This window comes from Lycorma delicatula, chromosome 5, assembly GCF_047948215.1.
Source record: "Lycorma delicatula isolate Av1 chromosome 5, ASM4794821v1, whole genome shotgun sequence".
NCBI classification, from domain to species: Eukaryota; Metazoa; Arthropoda; class Insecta; order Hemiptera; family Fulgoridae; genus Lycorma; species Lycorma delicatula.
Genome location: NC_134459.1, coordinates 140,706,616 through 140,730,641, shown reverse-complemented (window position 1 = coordinate 140,730,641; position 24,026 = coordinate 140,706,616). Strand labels below are relative to the sequence as shown.

Genomic DNA, 24,026 nt, shown 5'->3' with positions numbered 1-24,026 from the left:
ATGCCCACACAGAAATCTTTATATGAAACTTTATTGTCATCACTAAACTTTGCGTGAACTCTTAATTTATAAGGTGTCATTTTCAACCTTTTCTGCCAAATTTTTTACAGTCAGTCACAATTCTAAATTTGTAATCTAGTTTGATTTTCCTGTACTTCAATACACAATTAACTTGTTCTTCTGACATGAGAGTTCTTCCAGAAATTTTGTTTTTACACAATGTCTTGTGTTTTCTCATTTTTTTCTAGCCAAAGATGATGACAGTGGCTGTTTATCATATTTTATTCTAAAACTTTCCTGGATGATAGTAAAGAGTTAAATCTAGCACACAAAAATCATTTTAAACAATAGTGGTCATCTTACCAAACTGGTTATGCGATAGAATAATCAGTATTGTCAATCACAGTCAGCTTAAACATTATTGATGTCAACAGTTGCATAACTTAAAAATTTTCCCCAATAAAATCATATTAACACTGTGATTCCATTTAAAAGTAAGATTTTGTATAAAGCATTAATAGTGTCCATTTAATTATTATTCATGTTGTATAATTAATTGTTATTAATTATACAATACTGTATAATTAATAATACTGTTGTACTGTATAAAATACTATTTTATACAGTTTAACGTATATAAATATAAACTAACTATATTGTAGGCGATATGTAGTTGACACGATGACAAAAGTCAGTCACTCTTAAAAATTATAGTTATTCTCAAGAATAATAATTATCCCATACCAGCTAACAGAAAAATAAGGTATGAATTGGTTTTATATTGCCTTTTTCACTGAGCCAAATGTATAATTTTCATATCAGTATGGCAAGCCCATTGAAATCCAGGTGATATTCAAACCCACAAATGACGTCTTCACCATAAGGACTGGCTTTTATTTACCATCATTTCTCTCAAATTAAGTAACTCTGTCTGATGCCTATTGTACATCATGTTTTACATGTTTCACAGCCTTAAAAAACAGACAAAAAGTATAAAACAAATTAATGAACTCCTTTCTGCTGTAAAACGATGTGTTTTATACATTGCTTCAGTTCGCCTGGAAAAAATAATATTGTTTATAAAATAAAAATTGTAATTTAGTAACTGAAATCCAGAACTTAAATGATTCACTTATTTTTTTTTCAGCTAATCTTTTATATTGAAGCCTGTTATTCTGGAACAATGTTTGATCACCTGCTCCCAGAAAATGCTAGAAGTAATCTATATTTTATTAATTTTTATTAAGTTTTCATATATACTTATTTCACAATACTTTATACTAATTATGTACAAAGAGTAAAAAAGAGCATAATTTATTTTTATTTTTTGTGAAATTGTTTGTCTGCTAAGACATCAATTATCACAATACTGACAATTCAGTTGTGATAATTGAGAAATATACAATGTTGTCTGTTTTTAATTAAGTACATGAATTTTTGACAGGATCTTAATTTTCTGCAATTATAACAGGATTATATGTATGTAATCTATTTTTAGATTAATTGCAGTTTTTAATTAATTGAAATTATGATTAATTCTAATTTTTTTTTGAAATGCTGTACCTAAAGTTATGGAAGTTTTTCTATGAAATAGTGATTTTATTTAAATAAAATGTTATGTCACTTATTACATAAAGATACTAGTAAGATATATACAGAGTAAGATAGTAAGTATATACATAAAGATAAACTGTAAAGATCCATTGTCGTTTTCATTTGAGGCACACCAGATTAATGAATCTCATATTATGCTGATGCTTCACTATGTTCCTTGCACAACTATTATGTAACAGTGCATCACACTGTGATTGACTTTGTTTATTACATGGTATTGCAGAAGTGATTCAGACTAGAACTTTCAAATCTAAATAATCGATTCCTTTGAATTTGTTATTTAGATTCAAGGTTGGCACCCAGAATTAGCAGTATTTCAGTTGATTAAAGTTGAAAACATTTGGATTATCATAGTCAAACTTTTATTTGAATTTTAATATCTCTTGCTTTGAGGGTTTTATATTTCATCCTTGTTTATTTTCAATTAATTTACGCAGATTATTGTTAGTTAATTTTACTTCTAATATTTTTATGATCGTTCATTTAGTAATTTATTTTTCAAAGGGATGAATGTTTACATCCATTTTGATTTCATAAATTGTTCATTTTTTCATATTCCTTTATAACTGTTACCATCTCGCTCTGTTGCTGTGTATTTTGGTACTTTCAGAATTTGTTTTATATTTATTTATTGCTTCTATTGTTTATTTAGATTTATTTGAAATTAAATAATTATTTTCTCAAAAAAATGGTAAATCAGCATTGGGCTGTTTGAGTTTCAGAGGAATGATAAATCCCCTGATTTTTCAACCACAAAAAAAAATTAATTAATTATCTGCATTGTAATAAAAAAAGAAAAATTAATATCTGTGAGTATTGAAATAAAAAATCTCTCATATCAATACTTTAATTTATAATACTGAATTAATACCAAATTATAGGTATGTGGAATGAATTAGATTCCTATCTTCAAATTGAGATATTATTATTAAAATATATATTTTTTCCTAAGATCATCATAATTTTTATATTATTAACAGCGAATTTAGAAAAAAGATTATATCCGAAACATGTCAACATGTGATTTAATTATGACCCAGCTAAGAAAGGTAGTCAGTATAAAATTGTAGGTAGGAATTTATAGTCAATATAAAAAAAATCACACTACTATAAAAGTTTATAACTTTGAGAGAACTCCATTTAAAACTTTATAATTATGCTGTAAATAAAAAGCAATTTGGTTTTGAATTTGTCAAAAATAGTCAAACTGAGGACAAGATTTTTCTTTTGGATTTATCTAAAAAAATCTGTAAATAAATTGACTTAAAAAACGTTTAAAGGCATTAACCAAAGTAAAATTTAACAAATTTTTGTTCATATTTTACGACAAATTGAAAATATTTTGTATGAAATTCAGTCTGCCTCTTGAGACATTCATTCATCTTTAATACTACCACACTCTATTTAATTAGGTAGCAGGTAGTAAAATTACAAAGAATGAGTATTCAAAAATGGTAGTGCAAGCAGTGATCTGCACTTGGATGACAAATCTATTATTGTTCATAAATTTGGGAATTTAATAATTTTTTTTAATATATGAAATGTAATGTTTTACGGCAACAGGTGTAGAATGGAAGAGAAAAGAATGATGGGATACTTTTGAAATTTCTTATTACAGGAGAATGTTAAAAATGTCTTGAAAAAAATTGGTTAATCATATATTAAGACAAGATGCATTTGTCGTGAATTAATTAATTTATTTCATAGAATTGTGCAAGTTAAATATTATAGAAAAAGATGATTATTAAAATACATTAATAAGATAACTGAAATTGTTGGGTGTAAATGTGTATTATTAAGATGGATTAGGAGTCCTGGCTTTAGCAGATAGCCCTCAACTCCTGGTTAGTTATTTTTCAGAGTAGCATTTTAATCAAAAAGTGGAAATTAAGAGTCATTGGATTGATCCAACGGCAGAACAACCAAATCATACAGACACCAACTATCCTACTACTAAACGTTTGTATGTCCTTAACATAGATTGATTGAGAGTTTTGCCAAAAACAAAAGAACTCTTTATTAGAGAGTATAAAATTACAGAAAGGGTTCTTACTGGATGGATAAATAGTAAGAAAGCAGAAGGCAATCTACCTACAGATGAACCATAAAATGAAATAATAAAGGAGTTTTTCAGCCCTCCTCAGGCAATAGGCGTGCAACGTTGCTATAGCTCAAATAACAGCAGTATCTTGAGCTAGGATCACAACAGCATGTTGATCTTGCATCAGTCAGTAGGAATATATAATAAACTCCTTTTCCTCCAAACACTGGAACAGAATTATTATTCAGTTTGATACCCACTGGAGATTAATGATATTAGGAGGCATAGATTTGTCATTGATTATGTATTATTTCATTAAAACATTTATTAGAGAAAGTGGAAAAGTAAATCAACTCTGTTAAATAACTAATGATGAAAGTTGTTAAAATTATTATTTTTAATTTATATTCAGTTTTAGCAAATACTGCTTCAGCTACAGATGAATTGGCCTGGGCATTGTATTGTAATTACTTAAACTATCCATGTTTGGGTGATTTATACAGTTACAACTGGATGACGCTTTTAGAAAGAGTAAGTACTCTATTACAATTATCTTTCAATAATATGTAATGAAAGTGAGTGCTAGTTAAAATATTTTAAAGATATTTTAATATGCTAGTATGTAATTTATAAACATGCTTGTTTTAATTTATATTACACACTATCAAATCATCAAAGAACTTTTGTGAAGTTTTAGATGTATTCTAAGAAGTAACAACCAAGTTCAATCCAAACAAAATATTAAGGACATTGACTTACACAAATGTGCAAGTTAGAGAGCTGTTTTGATTGTAACAGTTATAAAATTGATAATCAAGCCAATACATCATTCAGTTGTTCTACAATACAACCTAATGGTTGATACATTTACCCCCAGATACAGCAATGAATACTGACTGCTTATAACAGTTTCTGCCTTGGAAAGTAGGTAGGTGACTGAGTCAGTTGCCAACACTTCTAGAGATTCATAGTCGTTGTATGTTTGTGCAATCAGGCAGAAATCTTTTAGGATGAAATTTTTTCTGTTAAGAAATAAACATATCTTTCATTCAGTTGCAAAAAAGTAATGAAAATCAGGAAACAAAAAACTATTTTTTTTTTTTTTCATTAGAAGAAAACTTTTATTTAAAAAAGATAGAAAATAATTGTCAGTTTCTGATGTGTAAATATTTCAAATGAAAATTCAATTGATTCTTGTACAAATAAGAAAATTTATCAATTTTTCTGCTGTCAATGAACTTTATTCTCAATTGCGCCAGCAGTGAGCCACAGAAATAAAACACAACAGGCGTATTGATTTTTTTTTAAAATTGCGTCCAACAAAAAAGGAAATTTAATATAAAAAATTATAAATCAAATTTAAGACTTATACTCTATAAAAATTTTTATATTTTTTCATTTTTAAACATGTTAACTTTTTTTATTTTTTTATTTCTCTTCCCTGCCTCTCAGAGCCAAACCCACAATTAAGCATAAACACAGCTCCAGGAGGTGCCATCGTCTCAAACTGCATGAGTAGTAACCAAGCGTGCGGCTATGCTGTTCCCAAGGCCCCAACCCAGACAGCCGGGACTGTTTTCTGTGCCTCAACTCTAATAAGGGGTTCCCACATCAGGACTATGGTCATCCAATGCCAGATCCACATCAGGATTCCGGTCTTCCAGTGTCAAGCAAGGACTCCCCCACCAGTGGCGCGGGGATATTAAGTCTATGTTCTAAGAAGTAAGACTATGATCTTAACTTGTGGATCCTCTGACCATCCCTCCCAGCCAAAAATGTAGTGACACCTTTGCAGAGATCACCCGACCAAGTCACTCCACAACTACACCAGCAGCGTGCACCTGGAGGTGGAGGCCCTCCTGATCTCTTCTCTCAGGTGCCAAGTCAACAATCCAAACGAAGTCATCTTCATCCAACCCAGTAAGATCTTCCAACACAGCGGTGGATTGAAAAATCTCTTCCCGCCATCTCCTCAGAAACAGACCCTCCGCATCCCCATCAGCAACTCCTTCCTCGACCGCCCGCCTGAGGCCAGCCCCCGATGAAACCAGAGACCAAGCAGGACCACCACTTGCAGTATAAGTAGCCAACAGCTTTGCGTCGCATCTGAGTGGCCACCTCCGGCGGCTCGGAACTCCAGACATCACTAAGCCTGCTTATTCTCTGCGAAATCTCACCCAGTCCCTTCGAACAATACTTTATTTCAGTTTTAGTATTTGGATTCTGGTGTATGAGCGAACGCAAGGGAAATTTGCCAGGACCCAATTCAGCATGAAGCGCCTCTCTTGCTCGGAGATAATCATTCCCTTTTTGTCTTCTCCTCCATTTGAGACTTAGCATAACCTGATCCCCGTCGCTCTCGACCAGAATTACCTTCCCTAGAGGAATTTGAGCACCCGCTCCCAGTTCACAACTTCTTCTTTACCTACACGACAGGCGGAGAGTGACATAACCTATGCTTCTCAGGAGGCTGCCTCCCCGACTATCCTGGACCCATTTCACCATCGAATTTGACTAAAAGCGCCAGGAAATCCCTATTGTACGCTCCACTGTCCTCGCTGTCTCCTTGACATAGCCAAAATCCCAAGAAACCCAACAAAAACAAAACTTAAACAATTGATGTGTAGGACACTTGGCTACTTAAATCAACGAGCCGTAGCAACCATAGGCTAGGACCGAAAACCGCAAATTAAATTGCAACAAAATACAAAAAAAAAAACGTTCAAAACACAAATAATCGTGAGCCGGACGTAACCCAAACACAATAAAACACACAAAAAATTTTGACTTAAATGTAAAAGTAAACAAACCATAGCAGCTGTTCAAATTCAAAATAGTACGTAGTTACTAATAAATATTCTGTATAGTGCATACATTCTAGTGCAAATTGTGTATGCAGAAACGCTTGATTTAATACCTTAAAAAACGTTTTTAGACATTTTTAAATTACAGTAATCAATGAAAGAATGAAAAAAATAATAATTCATTAAATTTATAAAATTCTTCTTTGTCTTTCCTTATTTCAAAAAAAGACCCATTGTTAAGAAAATTATTATAACATGTGGCAAATAACTTTCTGTAGACTACATAACTTTGTATACCCATATTTGTCATTTTTTGCCCTTTCTTTTCCAAAAATAATACAATAATGATAACAGATCCTTAACATCTTTGCTTCTGTATTATTACACATCATTTCCTAATCATCATTCATCTTTCCTTCCACAACCAGACTGGCATTGTAACCTGACATGTTAAATATAATTATAGTCAATATTTGAATCACTACTAATGAAGTACAACTTGACAAATGGTTCGGTCAAAACAGCTGTACTTGCATATAATGCTAATAATGGGTACTTTATTATCAATAACTTCTTCATCAACAGCCAGATAAAGTACATGAATGTATGATAATTCTCCTTTGCCACATGTTATAATAATTTTCTTAACAATGGGTCTTTTTTTAAATGCCATGATTACTTGTTAATAAATCCCAATATTATACATTGTAACTATAGCTAGGGTTATCTGATTTCGATAATCTAAGAAACCAGCTCATTAAACATGGCTTCAGGTAACATGTTACACATTTTTTAATATCCCAGACCCAATTTTGGACGTCTTCTTAAAATGACCATAAGTTTCAGGGTTCTTTGTTTATTAATTGAATTCAGAACCATTATGTATATATTTAGTCAGTGTTCATAAATGTATGTTGGTTGCGTGAATATCTGTAGAAGAGATTCATCCACTTATACTAAAATTAAAATCATTTTAGTAAAATGTTTTAGGCTGCACCCTTTATGATATGTAGTTTAATCCTTGTTTAGGGCTTTATCCCCTACACCTCATAATATCAATAATATTGTTGAAATTTGTTCTGAGTGAAAAAATGACAAAAAGTTTTCATTTACCCAAAGAGAGATAGAACCAACCATAAAATTTATATATAATATTTTGTAAAAGAATTAATGATATATTTTATATTTGTCCATAAGATTTTCAAGAAACAGTTACAGTGTTAGCTATTTTTGTGAGTTTCCTTTTAGGACTCTATAACTGTAAAAATGAATTGAAAATTGTGATTTTTTTCTGTATAATTTTTTTAAATTAAAATGTTCTCATATGTAAAAAATATTAAATTATAAAGATGTGTTGTTTTATATTGATTAAAATTTCTAATGTGGAATGTACCATATACTGTACAGTCAGACATGGGACAGAATACAATGCTACTGCCAAAATCCAAGCTCTAAATAGTTGTATGAAGGAGACAGGTGAGATATAAAAGCATGTGTGACATACTGTCAGTACTTGTATTATTCACTAAACAAAAACTAATCAGTTTTTGATTAATAATACAGACAACAGTGTATTTCTGCCAGACACCTACCATTACAAAGATAAGCGCTGCAGCAAAAGATTACTAATATAAACACACTATTGAACTTCAGAATTGACCACATTCTTTTTAATTAGTTACAGCTTAAATCCAGCAAGTAAATATATCTTTTCTTGAACATAGAACAAATGTTTTGTGTTTTATAATAAATTATTTTATGCATATACCAATGTACCAAAGTGAGATAAACACTGTAATTTATGGTGGTCAAATATATATAGTTATATAAAACAACACAAAATCATATTAAAACAGTCATATTTCATATATGGCATTTAAATTCTTAAAATATATGTGAGGAGAAAGTAAAACAATTTTTCTTGAAATATGAACAGTATGCCTTGAAATAATTTCAATTTTGTAAACAAAAAACTTTCCAGAAATGATTAATTTACATAATATTAATGAATTATTTAAAATAATTGTGTAGTTGTTTCTTTCCTTTAAATTATTATTCTTATTTTAAGTCTTCAGGAATTATAGAATAAGAATTTTGTTATTAATTTATTTTAATGAAGGTTATAAAATTAATGTGATTTATAAAGCTAGTGATGTGCCATATATCGTTGCAACATATAAATAATAATTGATATTTATATATTTACTGTTTTATGCACAATTTATATTTACTTTAATTTAGATTTATTATTTTTTCTGTTGAAATTTATTGTTTTTGCTTTGAATTAGTTTCATTTATTTTTTTTCTAGCGTGTATCAGACAGAGAAAATCTTTTCAATGAATATCAGCAGATAAGGAGATTAACTACAATGAGTCATGTAAACTTATATGGTGATTATAGTATTGGAACAACTAATTTATATGAGTGCTTCGGCCCAAAAAATGATTGCTCCCCAGCAGCATCTTCAAAACCCAAATCAAAAGCTACATCAAAAGTAATAACAAATCAGTTTTATCATTTTTATTGCTAAATTAATGTTAAGATTAATAAAATATATTATATATGCATTTCTGTATGTACTGATTGGTGTGTTTATAAAGACTATGCATATATAAAACCAACATTCTTTGCTTATTAAGCTAATGTAGTAAATTCTATCTAATTGTTCTTTATTGTCAGTTGTTCCATGTCATTTGGGGTTGGTATTTGCATTTTCATTTTTTCTCTTTCACTCTATGCTGGGCATTCTCACTTTTGCAACTCTCTCTTTCTCTCAGATCCTCTCTTGTCTTACTTCCATCTTACCACTGACCTTACTTTCTCTTTTTTTACTACCACTTCCAAATTCCAAATCTTGTTTCCAACGTCATGATGTAATGTTCACTCCTTTGTTCCACTTGCCAAAAAAATCTCTGCCTAAACTACCAGTCTATCAGTCTGTGGACTCTCTGTTGCCATTTCTGTAGTGGATTATTTTTTTTACTGTCCATTTAAGTTAATTTCTAAGTTACATATCTTATAGAAATTGCAGTTCTTATATACCAATCATGACTGGCTGGATTTGTCTTGATCAAAGACAGATTTAGACAAAAGTACAAGATTTCATTAAGAATTTATAATTCAGATATTATGATAATAAGATATTATGGTCCATTTGTTATCCTTTAGTTTAGCATTTTTGAAATGTTAAATTTAAACATGTATCAAACCAGAATTGGTTGAAATAAAAATATTTAATTTTGGGGATTCATTAATTTGTTTTTTTTTTCTTGTTTTATCCAAATATAGCAGTTTTGGAAATATAAAAAAATATAATCTATACTATTATATGAAGAGGAAGAACATTTTTGTTTGTTCAGGATAAACAAAAAACTACTCGATCAGTCGCAACTAAATCTTTACACATGTTTCTTAGCATAACTGAGAAGCTTTTTAACGGGCCGCTAGCCACCTAGCAGCCGGTTATTATATGTAGTTCAGAAAAATAATAATAAATACCAAATATTAAGAAGTAGTAAATTGAAAGTATTACCCTGCCAGTTATTATTTTATCATTTATAAATATTTTCCTAGCTGTTTACCGTTTTGTTTAGCTGATGATTAAATTAAATACTTTTGTCCCATATTTATGGATTTAGTATTGGCTGTACTGCAATACTACAATTTACTAATAATCTTACTAGGTACCGGCAAACAAGTTTCCATAATGATAATACATTTTTACATTAAACAAACAATATATGAATCTCTGTAGAATGTGACGGGAATGCAAGTCAAAAAAATTCATGTAAATTTTTTCTTTACCACAGCTGCTTATTGTGCAACTCATTAATATGAGAAATTGACTGCAGTGTATTTACTATCTATCTATACTCTATAAACCTTAATTCTAAAACTTTCTAAAGTTTAGTCATAAAATTAAAAACTTTTTTTTTTACTGTTAGAGGATGTCTATTTTTTTTTAATTTTATTAATGTGATCCTATTTTAAGGTTTTTTTTAACCGATCAGATAGCCTCATTTTTTGCTTTAAATGTAATGTGAACAGTCTTCTGTTGGTGTTTCAAGTCATAATGCAGCATTGCACTGGATGAAAAGAATGGCGGTTTATGGAAATGACTCGTTTAACAAAATGAAATACTCACAAAAGGTTGAAAGAGTAGAGAAGGTAATATTTATTAGATATTATTTCTTTTACAAAAAAAAACATTAAATTTTTTTACTTTATTTTCCTCTTTTATTTTCAATTAATAATATATAAATACTTGCAACCTGTAGATAGTTTTCCAGTAAAACGTAGGGGATCACAAAATGTATAGGTGATTCAGGGAAATGGGAAATTTTGAAAATTAAATATTTTTATGAAAAAATTATATTAAATAGATTTATCTATAACATTTAAATAGAAAAAAAAAATCCATTTATGAATTCATTCACAAAATCTATTTTTTTTTAAGATCACATCTTGCCGATTAGCTCCATCTCTGCGTACACATTACTAAGTCTCGTAGTGAAACTCTATATGGTTTGGTACAACATTTCAACTGGAATTTCAACAACTGCTATTCAGATCTTGGCTTTTATTTCTTCTGTCATAGCAAGTTGACTACTATACACTTTGATTTTAAAGTGACCTGGGAAGCTATGGAATGTCACCTTTTCTCAAAATTATATAGTTACCAAACACTTCGCATACAGCAGTCATTGATGTTTGTGCTGTGTGTGCTGTGTGTGTAATGTTGATCCATCTTGCTGAAACAAAGTGTTATCAAAATTTGTGGAAATGTCTGTAGTTTATGCGCAAGAAAGTTTTTCAACATGACAACAGTATGATCTGACTGTAGTTGTGAGGTGATTCTAGTGTTAAAAAATATAAGGGCCTATTATTCATATGATGAACAACACACCAAACAGTATTCTTGTTGCTGTGTAGTGAGTCCTGGTGAAGCTGTGTAACATTCTCTTGTGGCCAAAAATGAAAATTTTGTTTGTTTACAAATCCATTAAATTGGAAATGAGCTTCATCTGATATTCACATTTTTTTAATAAAGTCATTGTCTTCGTTTATCCATATAAATATTTATTTACAGAATTGATGATGCATTATGTGATCACTTCAGTTCCTGGATGATCTGCAACTTATACAAATGATAAGCAAATCCTGCAACAGTATTCTTTGAACAGTTGAACTATTGAACTAAAGATACTGCTTGATGACAAATTGAATGGTGTGGGTTTCTTATGACAGCAGCTCAAACAGTTTCGATATTGTCTGTTGTGCGAACAGTCCAGATGCCACCTGGAAGTTTCTTTTTCTTTGATGAATCTGTTTCTTCAAAATTACATTTCCATATGTTAATTGCATGGGATGATGGTATATGATTGTTGAATCCTAAATTATACTGGTGGCAAAATTCTCTTTGTGCAGCCTCCACATTGTCATTATTTTTGTAAAAAGCTTTGATGAAAAAAAGCACATTGTGCATTACTACAAGTATTCATGATAACTAAATTGAAAAACGGTGTGAGTTGGCAACTTATAAGTTATTCAGTGCTGACACTCACCTAGGACCAATACAAATTTCAAAATTTCTTGTTTCACTGAATTAAATCATTTGATTTATAATATAATGAATATGTATGGCAAATATACATGAACTCCATCTAGTTGTCAAATCAATGTTTGATGTTTGTCAAATTCAGCATTTTTTTATTGTCTACACTACTCCTTAGTGAAGCTGTCCTGTATAAAATGTCTATCATCTAGTTATTTTTTTTTATTTAGATATATTTTTCATCTAGTTATGTTTTTAGTTAGTTTATTTTTCTGGTTACATTTGTGTTCATTTAAGAACAAATAAAAAATCACATCTTTTTCTTACTTCTCATTTTATGAATTCTCATGAATATTTTTAAATGACTACATAAAGTAGCAAATCAATTTATGCTATCATTTACAGGCTAGTTCCTGTTTCACCATTACTTCATTTCCATTATCAGTATTCAGTCATCATGCTAATGAAAATTATTTAAAAAAAGTTATTTATTTATGAACATGAAAAAGTGGAAAAATGTCCACTCATTTTCAAATATGTTTTTTAGTTTCTCTTACTGCAAATTCTATTGTTAAAAAAATAATAAGTTCAAAAAATGCTGACCATAACTTGTATCTCTATGTCCTTAAAGTGTTTAATTTACTGCATTTGATAATTTTTAGAACATTTCATTGTTTTAAAGCAACTAATACACCATTAACAACTGATAATTTTATACAACTGTTAAAAAACAGAATACGTGGAAATTTAAGTTAATTAATTTGAAATTTAAAACAAGTATTTAAATTTAAAGATGTACAAATAAAAAATTTAAAGGATTATATTAGAAGTTTTTTTTTTACAAACTGTTCACTTCGTAATATTTTGAAAAAAAATTGAAAATAAGGTATGTTAATAATTCAAGAGAAAAAAAAAGTAAACTGTTACAGATACTAAATGTCAGTAGCTATGTTGTTTGTTTGAATGTATACAAATAAAAATTATATTTAAAATTAATTCATCTATGAATTAAAATTAAATATGAGTATAGAAATAATTATTACTATTATTATTATTAGGTATTAAGCTTTCTTTAACATATTTAATGTTTGACCACACTTAACATACTTTTTTTTGTTGGTGAACTTTTTGACACCAACTTCAGACTGATTTTTCTGTTTCAAGAGCCGAAAATGAATGATGTGATATCTTTAGCAATAACATTTAGTTTTACAAAGTTGCTCTTCTCATTAGCTCATTCAAAAACTATTCATTCAAATCATCTTGAATTCATTTTTATTGTCAGTCTAAATCCAATGTAATAATTTTAATTGGTTTCTATATAACACATGTCTGAATTTTTTATATAAGATTCTTGACAAGAGTGTTTTATATTATATTTTCCAATTACCTTATGAGCAATTAAAGGCATATTGACAGTTGAATAAAGAGATCATCATTGAATTTTAGCTATCTTAGAAAATATTTCCTACTTTGGGACCAACCACCTTATTTCTAAAAGCCGTATTTATCATTTTTGTTGCATCGGTGATGGATTTTCCCAATTTATCAAAAAATTTCACACAAGTTCATTGTTCATAAAATCACTCTTAATTGCAATAAAAACTGGTAGAAGCAGCTTGTTTTTTTCTAACAGTTGTTGGATAACGTCAAAACAAAATTCTTTAATTCTTTAAGTTATTTTCCAATATTATCACTACACTATTGCACAATATGCTTTGGGGCATAGCATGCTTCCTGGACTTAGTAGAGCACTAATTCAAACTTAACTATTAGCTTAATAAATTTCATGTTCTTTGCATGAGCTAATAATGAATCTTTAATCTCCTGAGTTTGTGTAGTTTCAGACTCAAGAGAATATTTTACATTGCAAAAATTAATTGGCAATTTTTATATTCAATAATATGAAATTCATCCTGTAAAGAGAATATATGAATGTCTACATGATGTTTAAATGTTTACAACTTTTTGGGAATATTAATGGAAATGCAAACCCTTTATCCACTTTCACTCTATTAAAAATAATTTAAAAGAAATTCAGATTTGCTTTTTCATGAAATGTTGTGTTCAGTCAATTTTTATGTTTTTATTAAGCATTAGAAATGGCCATGGAAAATAAGGATCATGCTTTTTTGAGGTTAAAATGGAAGCATTAATTTTTTTATTAATATTGAGTTAAATTTAGAGCTGAATTTGGTACTCTGTTACAAAATAAACTGGAAATTTGAAATCTCTACCCTCAGTCTAGTACCACCACTTTACAGATGGTTAAAAACGAAAACAAGAGTTGTATTTTCAACATCTGTGCTGAATTATATTCCAGTAGATTTATGTGCAGAGATTAGAAAATACACTCTTTAGTCCCTTAATATCCTTTTAAGGGAAAGTGACTAAACATAGAGTAAATGATCTTGAAAAATTTCACTGTTTCATCTAAACAAGCAGATTTTGTTGATTTTGAAAAATTGATTTGCATTCTTTTTCATTCTTTAAGTGATTAATTGTTGAAAAACTTCCTTCTTACAGTAACTTGTTACCCTAAAGGAACATCTCTGCCTTCTTTCCATCTTTTAGTTTTGGCATTCCTTTTTTATGTACCTCCTTAGGAGATTAGAATAATAGAATAATTCTGCTTAATTTCCTTAAAGGTTTTGTTAAGTTTTAGCTTTCTAGCTAATCAGGAAATTTGAAAATTAGTGATAAAATTTAGTGAGACCTTTCCCATTTATTTATGTATGTTTTATGAGCTGCATGATGTGTACTCAAGAAGAATCCTTCTGAAGAGCATTATAAAATGAATACTGGCAGAAAAATCAGATGTAATGAGTACAATTAGATAGATACAAAATATTACATCTATTGAAAAAATATTACAGAGATTATTTTTTTGGACATTGTTGTATATTCTGTCTGTGCACAATTTGTGTATAATTTTTATGTGATTTCAGCAACGTGAGTTTGTTGACAACACAGTAGATGAGATTATGAGAAGGGTGACTGGAGAGAATGCAGAATTACGTTATATAATTGAAAGACAATTTGAAAAATTCAATATAGAAATGTTTGATTGTTATAAGTCAGTTTATCACCTATTTAGTGAAAAATGTTTTGATATGAATAAGGTAAGTTAACCAGAAAAATAAATGTTTAATGGCTATCATACATTTAGTTGCTAATATATTACTCAATATTTTTAAAAAGTTGCTTTTTTTTTTACTGGATTATTCATAGATTTTTAAAACATTTTAATTATTTATTATTAACCAAATTATGAGACAGATTTTAAATTGCATTGCATTAAAATGAAAGTAAATTCTCCAGGTTTTTTTTACCTCTTTGTAACTTTTTTAATACACCTTTGCAGCTTCAAAAGATGTCTAGAAGATACTCCATTTTGTTGTATATGCTTGTGAGAATGTCCTGTATGTTATTTGATTGGATTGATTAGCTAAGAATAGCAGTCATGTGGTTTCAAAATTACATGAGATCAGCAAGATATGAGGGCATATAATAATCAGTACTTATTATGATTGTCAAAAGAAAAAAGTACATGGTGTTAAGTCTGATGACTGGAGCAGATGCCTTACTATTATTATCTTGTGATTGCAAACCGTACATCCTATCCAATATTGTGAAAAGTTTTTTATAAAAAAAAAAATCACTCCATTATGGGAACTGGATGAACAGCCATCTTATGAAGTGTAATTATTCTTATCCTAAATTCTTTGCAGTCCACTGCAAAGAAAAATGCTCAATATACCTTATCCTCTGAAATTGAACAAAACACTTATTTTTGGCATGCTTTGGATCTTCAGTCCATCACATTCCCGTAAAAGTCCTGTGCACATGGAAAGTTACTTCATCACTAAAGGTGATGAAATCACTAACTTTCAAATTCTCCTTTATTTTAATGCATAATGAAGATGGCACTTCCTTTTGATTGATACCAAGAGCCTGTACTGACTGAAGCATTTATGGTTTAACTTTTATGTCTCTTTACAAGTAATTCATTAAACTGTTTATTGAAACATGCTAAGGAGTGGTTAACGGTCAGCATGCATCCCAGAACTCTTCATACCACTTCATGATACTGTTGCCTGCAAACAGATATTTCTGAGATTCTTCTCAAAATCAACATTGAACCATCACAATGGATATGGTTTTCACAATTCTGATATACTGAATGATTTAGGTGATATCTTTATTACTGCTGCCATCTTTTAGCAGTAAACCATTGCAATTACATGCATACAATTTGTATAATAGCAATATGAAAAGTTAGCCTTCATTTTAATTTAATATTTTATACAATGTTTTGTAAAAGTTACTAAAATATTTCACATATTTACAAATAACCTAGTAAGTCCATGTATTTAGTATATACATTTAACAGCTTCGAAAAATCTTCATTTCACATAATCCTGATCAGTGTTTTAAAAAAATTTACAGTTACACAAAAAACCTTGTAAAGATGTAAATGGAACAGATCAAGATTAATTAATTTTTTTTTGTTGTTACTTCTCTAAATGGCAGAAAGGCTCCTGGAATAGACGGAATACCTGTAGAATTACTGCGCAGTGCAGGTAAAGAAGCAATTGATAGATTATACAAACTGGTGTGTAATATTTATGAAAAAGGGGAATTTCCATCAGACTTCAAAAAAAGTGTTATAGTAATGATACCAAAGAAAGCAGGGGCAGATAAATGTGAAGAATACAGAACAATTAGTTTAACTAGTCATGCATCAAAAATCTTAACTAGAATTCTATACAGAAGAATTGAGAGGAGAGTGGAGGAGTTGTTAGGAGAAGACCAATTTGGTTTCAGGAAAAGTATAGGGACAAGGGAAGCAATTTTAGGCCTCAGATTAATAGTAGAAGGAAGATTAAAGAAAAACAAACCAACATACTTGGCGTTTATAGACCTAGAAAAGGCATTCGATAACGTAGACTGGAATAAAATGTTCAGCATTTTAAAAAAATTAGGGTTCAAATACAGAGATAGAAGAACAATTGCTAACATGTACAGGAACCAAACAGCAACAGTAACAATTGAAGAACATAAGAAAGAAGCCGTAATAAGAAAGGGAGTTCGACAAGGATGTTCCCTATCTCTGTTACTTTTTAATCTTTACATGGAACTAGCAGTTAATGATGTTAAAGAACAATTTAGATTCGGAGTAACAGTACAAGGTGAAAAGATAAAGATGCTACGATTTGCTGATGATATAGTAATTCTAGCCGAGAGTAAAAAGGATTTAGAAGAAACAATGAACGGCATAGATGAAGTCCTACGCAAGAACTATCGCATGAAAATAAACAAGAATAAAACAAAAGTAATGAAATGTAGTAGAAATAACAAAGATGGACCACTGAATGTGAAAATAGGAGGAGAAAAGATTATGGAGGTAGAAGAATTTTGTTATTTGGGAAATAGAATTACTAAAGATGGACGAAGCAGGAGCGATATAAAATGCCGAATAGCACAAGCTAAACGAGCCTTCAGTAAGAAATATAATTTGTTTAAAAATTCAAAAATTAATCAATTAAAAAATTAATTCATCAAAAATTAATTTAAATGTCAGGAAAAGATTTTTGAAAGTGTATGTTTGGAGTGTCGCTTTATATGGAAGTGAAACTTGGACGATTGGAGTATCTGAGAAGAAAAGATTAGAAGCTTTTGAAATGTGGTGCTATAGGAGAATGTTAAAAATCAGATGGGTGGATAAAGTGACAAATGAAGAGGTATTGCGGCAAATAGATGAAGAAAGAAGCATTTGGAAAAATATAGTTAAAAGAAGAGACAGACTTATAGGCCACATACTAAGGCATCCTGGAATAGTCGCTTTAATATTGGAAGGACAGGTAGAAGGGAAAAATTGTGTAGGCAGGCCACGTTTGGAATATGTAAAACAAATTGTTAGGGATGTAGGATGTAGAGGGTATACTGAAATGAAACGACTAGCACTAGATAGGGAATCTTGGAGAGCTGCATCAAACCAGTCAAATGACTGAAGACAAAAAAAAAAAAAACTTCTCTAAATTTTTATTACTGCTCTAATTTTCTTTAATTTATTTTTACTATTATTATTACTTTTTTTATTATCCTTAAACATAATAAACTCATGGATTTATTTTTTTAAATTTACTGTGAGCAACAATTTTAATTTTTTTCAACTATCTTAAATTTGTTTTTTTTTGTTTCTTTTTTTAGAATTCATACGTTCATTCACATTTTTATAAAATGGCCAATATCTGCCTATTGCAGGATCCAAATTTACAAGAAAAGACAGTAACAGCAATTAAAGAAGTGTGCCATAGGAATTTTCCACGCCTCTCTCAAACATTTTAGATTGTCTTGAAAGTAGAATTAGTATTAAATTAGTAGTATAATGTAAAAAGGATTATATAATTTTAATATTATAAATGATTTTATTTATAATGTTTCGATGTCTTAATTTTTTTTTTCAAAATCCAAGCCAAATTGAAATATGCAATTCTATTGCAAAAATGCATTCAAAAAATCCCCATGTCATTCCTATGGTACTTCAAGCATCAACTTCTGTCAATGTCTTCTTGATAAAATTAACCTCTTTTTTTATGAGTTTGAATTGTAATCGTAAAATCAAAGTGCTGAAGAAAAAGTGCTTTTAGCTCCTTGAACATCTTCAGCCATGACTGGACAAACTATATTTAAATTATGAATCTTTTATGGAAATGTTTTCCTGACTAGAATTCTCAATTTCCTTAAACAGATAAGGCATATATTGACAAATAATACATGTATGTTGCATAATTGTATTACGCCTGAAATTAAATGAATTATACAGAATCTTGTAATTATTCCAGTGAGTGAATTATTCAATTTTTTTTAATAATTACTTATTTTATCTTGATGAGATGAAGTCCTTTTTGGATTGATCATCTCTTCTTCCCTACAATTTTCTTGTTGTTTATTCCTTCTTCCCTGGACAAGTGTCATTGGTGGGTTTGGTCAACTAGCTTGTTTTACTTGTGGTAGTCTTTTGCTTTGCACCTTCTGGTATTGATCAAACCTTGACATATATTGCTGAATTTATTACTTTACCTTTTCAGATGTTTTTATATACTTTATCACATTAATTATATTTTATGTAATCATGGTTCATTGTTCTTTCATTTTATTTAACTCTTATAAAAGTATATTAATTTTTATTTTACAAATATAATTGCAGTCCATTACAATATTTGTTGTCTTCTTTAATAATTACATGTAATCTTTATTTTTAGTTACATTATTTTTATTTTAATTATTAGGTGTTTTAGACAATAATTATTTTATTATTCATTTTGTACAATATTATAAAGTATTTAAAATTTTATTTTTAATTAAATTATTACCTTATTATCAGACTTATTGTGTAAATGTTGTTGCATTGAGTGTAGTGAAATTATTTTTAGTTTGACTTTAATTATGATTTTATTAATATTTTTACTGTTGAATATGACATTTTTTTAATAGTATTTATTCATTTTTTTTTTTAGTAAATATTTATCTACAATTTAGTTATATGGCCTGGAATATCATGCTAAAATATACTGTTTTATATTTGTAAGGATGGGTTTGTGACTCAGTTTATCACTCAGTTTTAGTGCAGTCAGTCTGCTCAGTAATTCCCAGGATAAAGAATAACTTCTGTAGAGAGCAGAGAGTAGGTAGATCACTTACTCTTGGCTGAAAAATCAGTCCTAAAGAGGATGAACCACCAGTTTATCAACACATGAGGTGGTCAACACTGTTGGCAACAAGAAAACAATATCAAGGATCCTTATGGATTCCCTAGTGTAATCTTCATAGTGAATTTTAATTTTCAGAAGTTCCTAGTTCCCAGTCAAATCTGCAGAGGGAGGGATTTTTTGTTTTGAACAATGCTTGCTTTGAGTTAGCCGGAGTTGCTTCTTGTGAGATCTTTTTTAACTGAGATCTTTTTTATGTAATCGAGAACTTAAGGAACTCGTTGAAGAGCTGCTCAGTATTATGTGATGTCTGTACTATTATATGGATTTGAAAGCTGAAAAATGTGGCTTTATATAGAGTATTCTTAGAATCTCTTGGATAGAATTAAAGAACATAGAGGTTTTTAGAATAATGAATAAGACAGAGAACTTATTAATTAACATGAAAAAAAGTAGCACACTTTGGTCATATTTTTAGGAGTAATAAATATATTCTCATGTAATTAATAATTGAAGGAAAAGATGAAGGAAGATTGGTCGGAAAATTTTCTTATCACTTAGAAATCGTCAACAGTTCTTTAGTATTCATGTTGTTGCATCTCTTGTGAAACTAGCACATAATAGAGAGGAATACCAGGTGGTAATTGCCAACCTGCAATGATGATATGGTGTCAAAAGAAGAAAAAGAGTAGATAGACCAAATCAAATATAACATTTTTTAAACTTTCATGTACCTGGGAATTAAAATTTATGTAAAAATGGTGTTATTAATGAATAGTTAAATTTAGAAGTATTTTGAATAAGACTGTTGTTACTACTACCTTTAGTTAACTGTAATAAAGTTTATTCAATTAAATTAGTTGTTGTATAATTGAGTGCAAAGTAAAATCTATAAAAATGTTTATTGCGTGTTTTTTTTTAAATTGAATAGTCCTGAACAAAGTGGGTTCACCAAAAATGTACTAAAAAAGTTAAATTTTCTCTGCAGTTATTAATAAGCATATTGTACAATTTTATGTTCAGTTATCAACATATACCAGGTGTGCAAAACAAACTCCAGTGTTTCAAAAAAAAAAAAAAAAATACATTATATTTTCCAGCACTCAATAGTTATTTTATGTATAATCTTGAAGCAACAATAAGTTAACTTTTAGTTTACTCTTCTCATCAGATAGCACAGATCAAGTGTTATGAGCCTGGGCTTCACTACCATGGTGTACTACAAAAGAAAGCATAGTGCATGTATTTGTTAGCAGAAACGTAGTTTTGTCAGTCATCGACTGGCATACAAAAAAATTTTATGCAAGTCTATCGTAGAAATTGTCCATGATGTTCTTTTGTAAGTAATTGAAACTTCATCCTTATAAACTGCAGCTACTCTAATAAATTAAACCTAATGATAAGCCACAAATTAAATCAATTTGAGATAACCATATTAGACTTCATTTTGGTGATGAGAACTACCTGTAGCACATTTTATTTTCTGATGAAGCAACATTTCATGATTATGGAGTCATAAATCGATGTGGGACTCAGAAAATTCACACAAATCTGTGGAATTCATTTACAACTGACCAAAAGTGAGAATGTCTGGTGTGGTATCCTGCATAATCAAATTTTTAGACATTTTTTTCCATGAGCAGGTTATTACAGGCATAGTATACTCAGATAGGTTAGAGAAGAAAACTGTGTTTTCACAAATTAAAAATAATTTTCCAACAGGAAGGAGCCCCTTCACATCATGCAGAAAGAAGTTGTGTGCTCAACAATAGATTCCCAGAAAGCCAGGGAAATTTCAATCACTTGGTCACCACGAAGTCCTTATTTGATGCCGATGGATTTCTTTTTTTGGGGTTATATGAAAGACATCACATATGAAGAAAAAATCCAGTCACTCGACCACCTGTGCCAAACAATAACAGCAGCTGTGGAAGCAATTCCTGAAGACATGCTCACCAGTGTGGAATGAGGTGGATTATTGGTTTGACATCTCTAGAGTTGTAAACAATGCTCATTTTGAGTTATATTAAGAGGAAAAAACTTTAAACTTTCATGTAATAAAGCATACATCTGTAATTCTAAATGTAATAAAGTAAATTTTATTTAAAACAACGAAGTTCTTTTTTTGACACCTGGTATATCAATATTTAAGAATGTATTTTACATATATTATCTGATCTTTTCACTCTGAAATTTATCTGCCCTAATTCTTAAGAGCATAAATTGGAGTTTTTACTTTTTTGATTGTGCTGTTCCTAATGAAGAGTATTATTTTTTACTTTTTTCATCTTGCAGAGATATTTGGAAGCAAATTTTGCAGATATTAAAACAAAAATTATGAAATAATTAATATTAATAATTATTCTGTGGCTGGGAGACTTACATCTGAAGGATTTGTCATAAGTCATTGCACATTAATTTTTACTTTTATATTTTATTTTAGACAGCACCTTTTTACAACCCTTCTCTGTACATCCTCTTTCTTCTCACTGACTGCTTCCCAAATTTGGAGTTTTTCTATTCCAAAGAGGTTACTACTCTTGGTAACTAATATTAAAGTTCTTATAGGGATGAAAAATAGCAATCTGGATTGGCTCTTTTATCTTGGGTAATAACTCTTAAGTCTGGTGGACTATGTCTGAACCATATCATGCATGAGGTAATTCCAACAAATTGATTTGCAATGATGCCTAACCAACAAAATGACTCCTTCTGTGCAAGTTTTTTCCTACACTATTTTTTTATGAAGTTATAATTATACAATATTGTGATGCCCCTGATCAGATAAGCTTTTCAAACTTGTGTGGTAAATTAATTCATCAAGAAAAATAAAATTTACTTTGGTCAAGGAGAATGGAGAATTATTCAGCTGTTTGATTGTGATTTCAAATTAAGTTAAGGCCAAACCACATTTCAGTAGAAACAGTTCAGAACAGAATTATTTGACCTTCAATTGCAAATCCTTGTTTCAGTGATGTTTCAATACTGCATTTGCTGAACAGATGTTGAGGGATCCTTCCGGCCAAACATTTTCCTTCCAATTGTTTCTCCAAACAGAATACTAAAGTTGTTAGAATCATTGCAACTTTTTATATTACTTGAAAATTCCTGAATGATCTTTAAGAGAAAAAATGTATAGTTTGAAAAATGTATATCTTCAATGGCCAAAAAATATCATTTACATTTACTTGTGCTTCACAAAAACAAGTCACCCAGTGGGAAAATTAACTATGTTGTTCTGTCTGCTCACCATAATTTTATAAAACACTGACTCTGATTGGTTTCTGTCACTAAGATTTTATTTATGAACCAAAAATATTTGTGGAAAACATGACTATTTAATCAGTTATGTGATACATTCCTGGAATAAATTTACTGTCATTGCACTTTTGGTTTTGAATGGTTTGTTAAATATCATGGTATTATTTCAGAATAAATTGCTAATATGCCCAGAATTAATTGATTAATAAATGCTGTTACAATTTTGTAGTAATATAACATCAACAGTTATTAGTTTTAGGATTATTTTTTTGAGGATAAACTTTAACATATGTAGGTTAACAAAGTGGTTGTTGCAAACATTTTAAGGTGTCTGGCTTATTGCCATCTATATTTTTGTGACATATGACTTTTTATAAGCATGTTTTAAATTGCTTGTAGGTTCAAAATTACGTACATATAAATAATTAATTGACTTTGGTTTTAAAATGAAGATAGTCTTCAAAACAGCCAGGTCAGAAGAATTACATAAAGAACAGAAGGACCACTGTAAGAAATTACCATTACGAGGGCGATTTTGAGCTGGTCACAAATTACCTTATTGTTTTAAGTAGCCAATGCTACTGGCGCGTTTTATATTATGTTATAAACACTTAATTTTTGATAATAGCATAGTATTCGAGTAGCTGATAATGTTTCAAAGTAATATGCAACAGGATACAAATCTTACGTTCAGCGTACCGTAGTATAAAAATTATAAGTTAAAATAACATATCATGGATTATGTAACATCTATTTTAATGCAAACTACGGTGTCCGGATAAACGTTAATTTATTCTGAACAATTCGGCAATCAAATTTGAAAATAAAGTAATATTAAATGTAAATAGATTTTTTTTTAATGAAAAATTACACGATTTTGTTGAAGTTATTTTAACGGTTTTTCTACCTACATATTTCGGACGTACACCATGGAAACGATCTTAAAGAGAAAAGTTATACAAGCGAATGCGTGTTGAGTTAAAACTTACGAACAACAGTTTTTGATTTCATAATTTTTTTTAATCATTGTTTAAAC

The 24,026-nt window shown here is 29.5% G+C and overlaps 1 protein-coding gene across 3 annotated transcripts in view; it reads left to right on the top strand.

The window, feature by feature from the left end:
* LOC142325431 (legumain-like) overlaps nucleotides 1–21,786 on the top strand; it is a 67,862-nt gene extending 46,076 nt beyond the window's left edge. For 2 of the 3 annotated variants that reach the window (XM_075367196.1, XM_075367197.1), the window contains 6 exons: nucleotides 1,148–1,217; nucleotides 4,068–4,186; nucleotides 8,769–8,954; nucleotides 10,508–10,627; nucleotides 14,963–15,136; nucleotides 21,452–21,786. In XM_075367196.1, the coding sequence (XP_075223311.1) occupies nucleotides 1,148–1,217; nucleotides 4,068–4,186; nucleotides 8,769–8,954; nucleotides 10,508–10,627; nucleotides 14,963–15,136; nucleotides 21,452–21,607 (825 nt within the window). In that variant the 3' untranslated portion in view covers nucleotides 21,608–21,786. Of the gene's footprint in view, nucleotides 1–1,147; nucleotides 1,218–4,067; nucleotides 4,187–8,768; nucleotides 8,955–10,507; nucleotides 10,628–14,962; nucleotides 15,137–18,227; nucleotides 19,172–21,451 lie in introns of those variants that run through there. The other variant, XM_075367195.1, reaches the window with a different exon arrangement.
* Nucleotides 21,787–24,026: the final 2,240 nt, after the last annotated feature.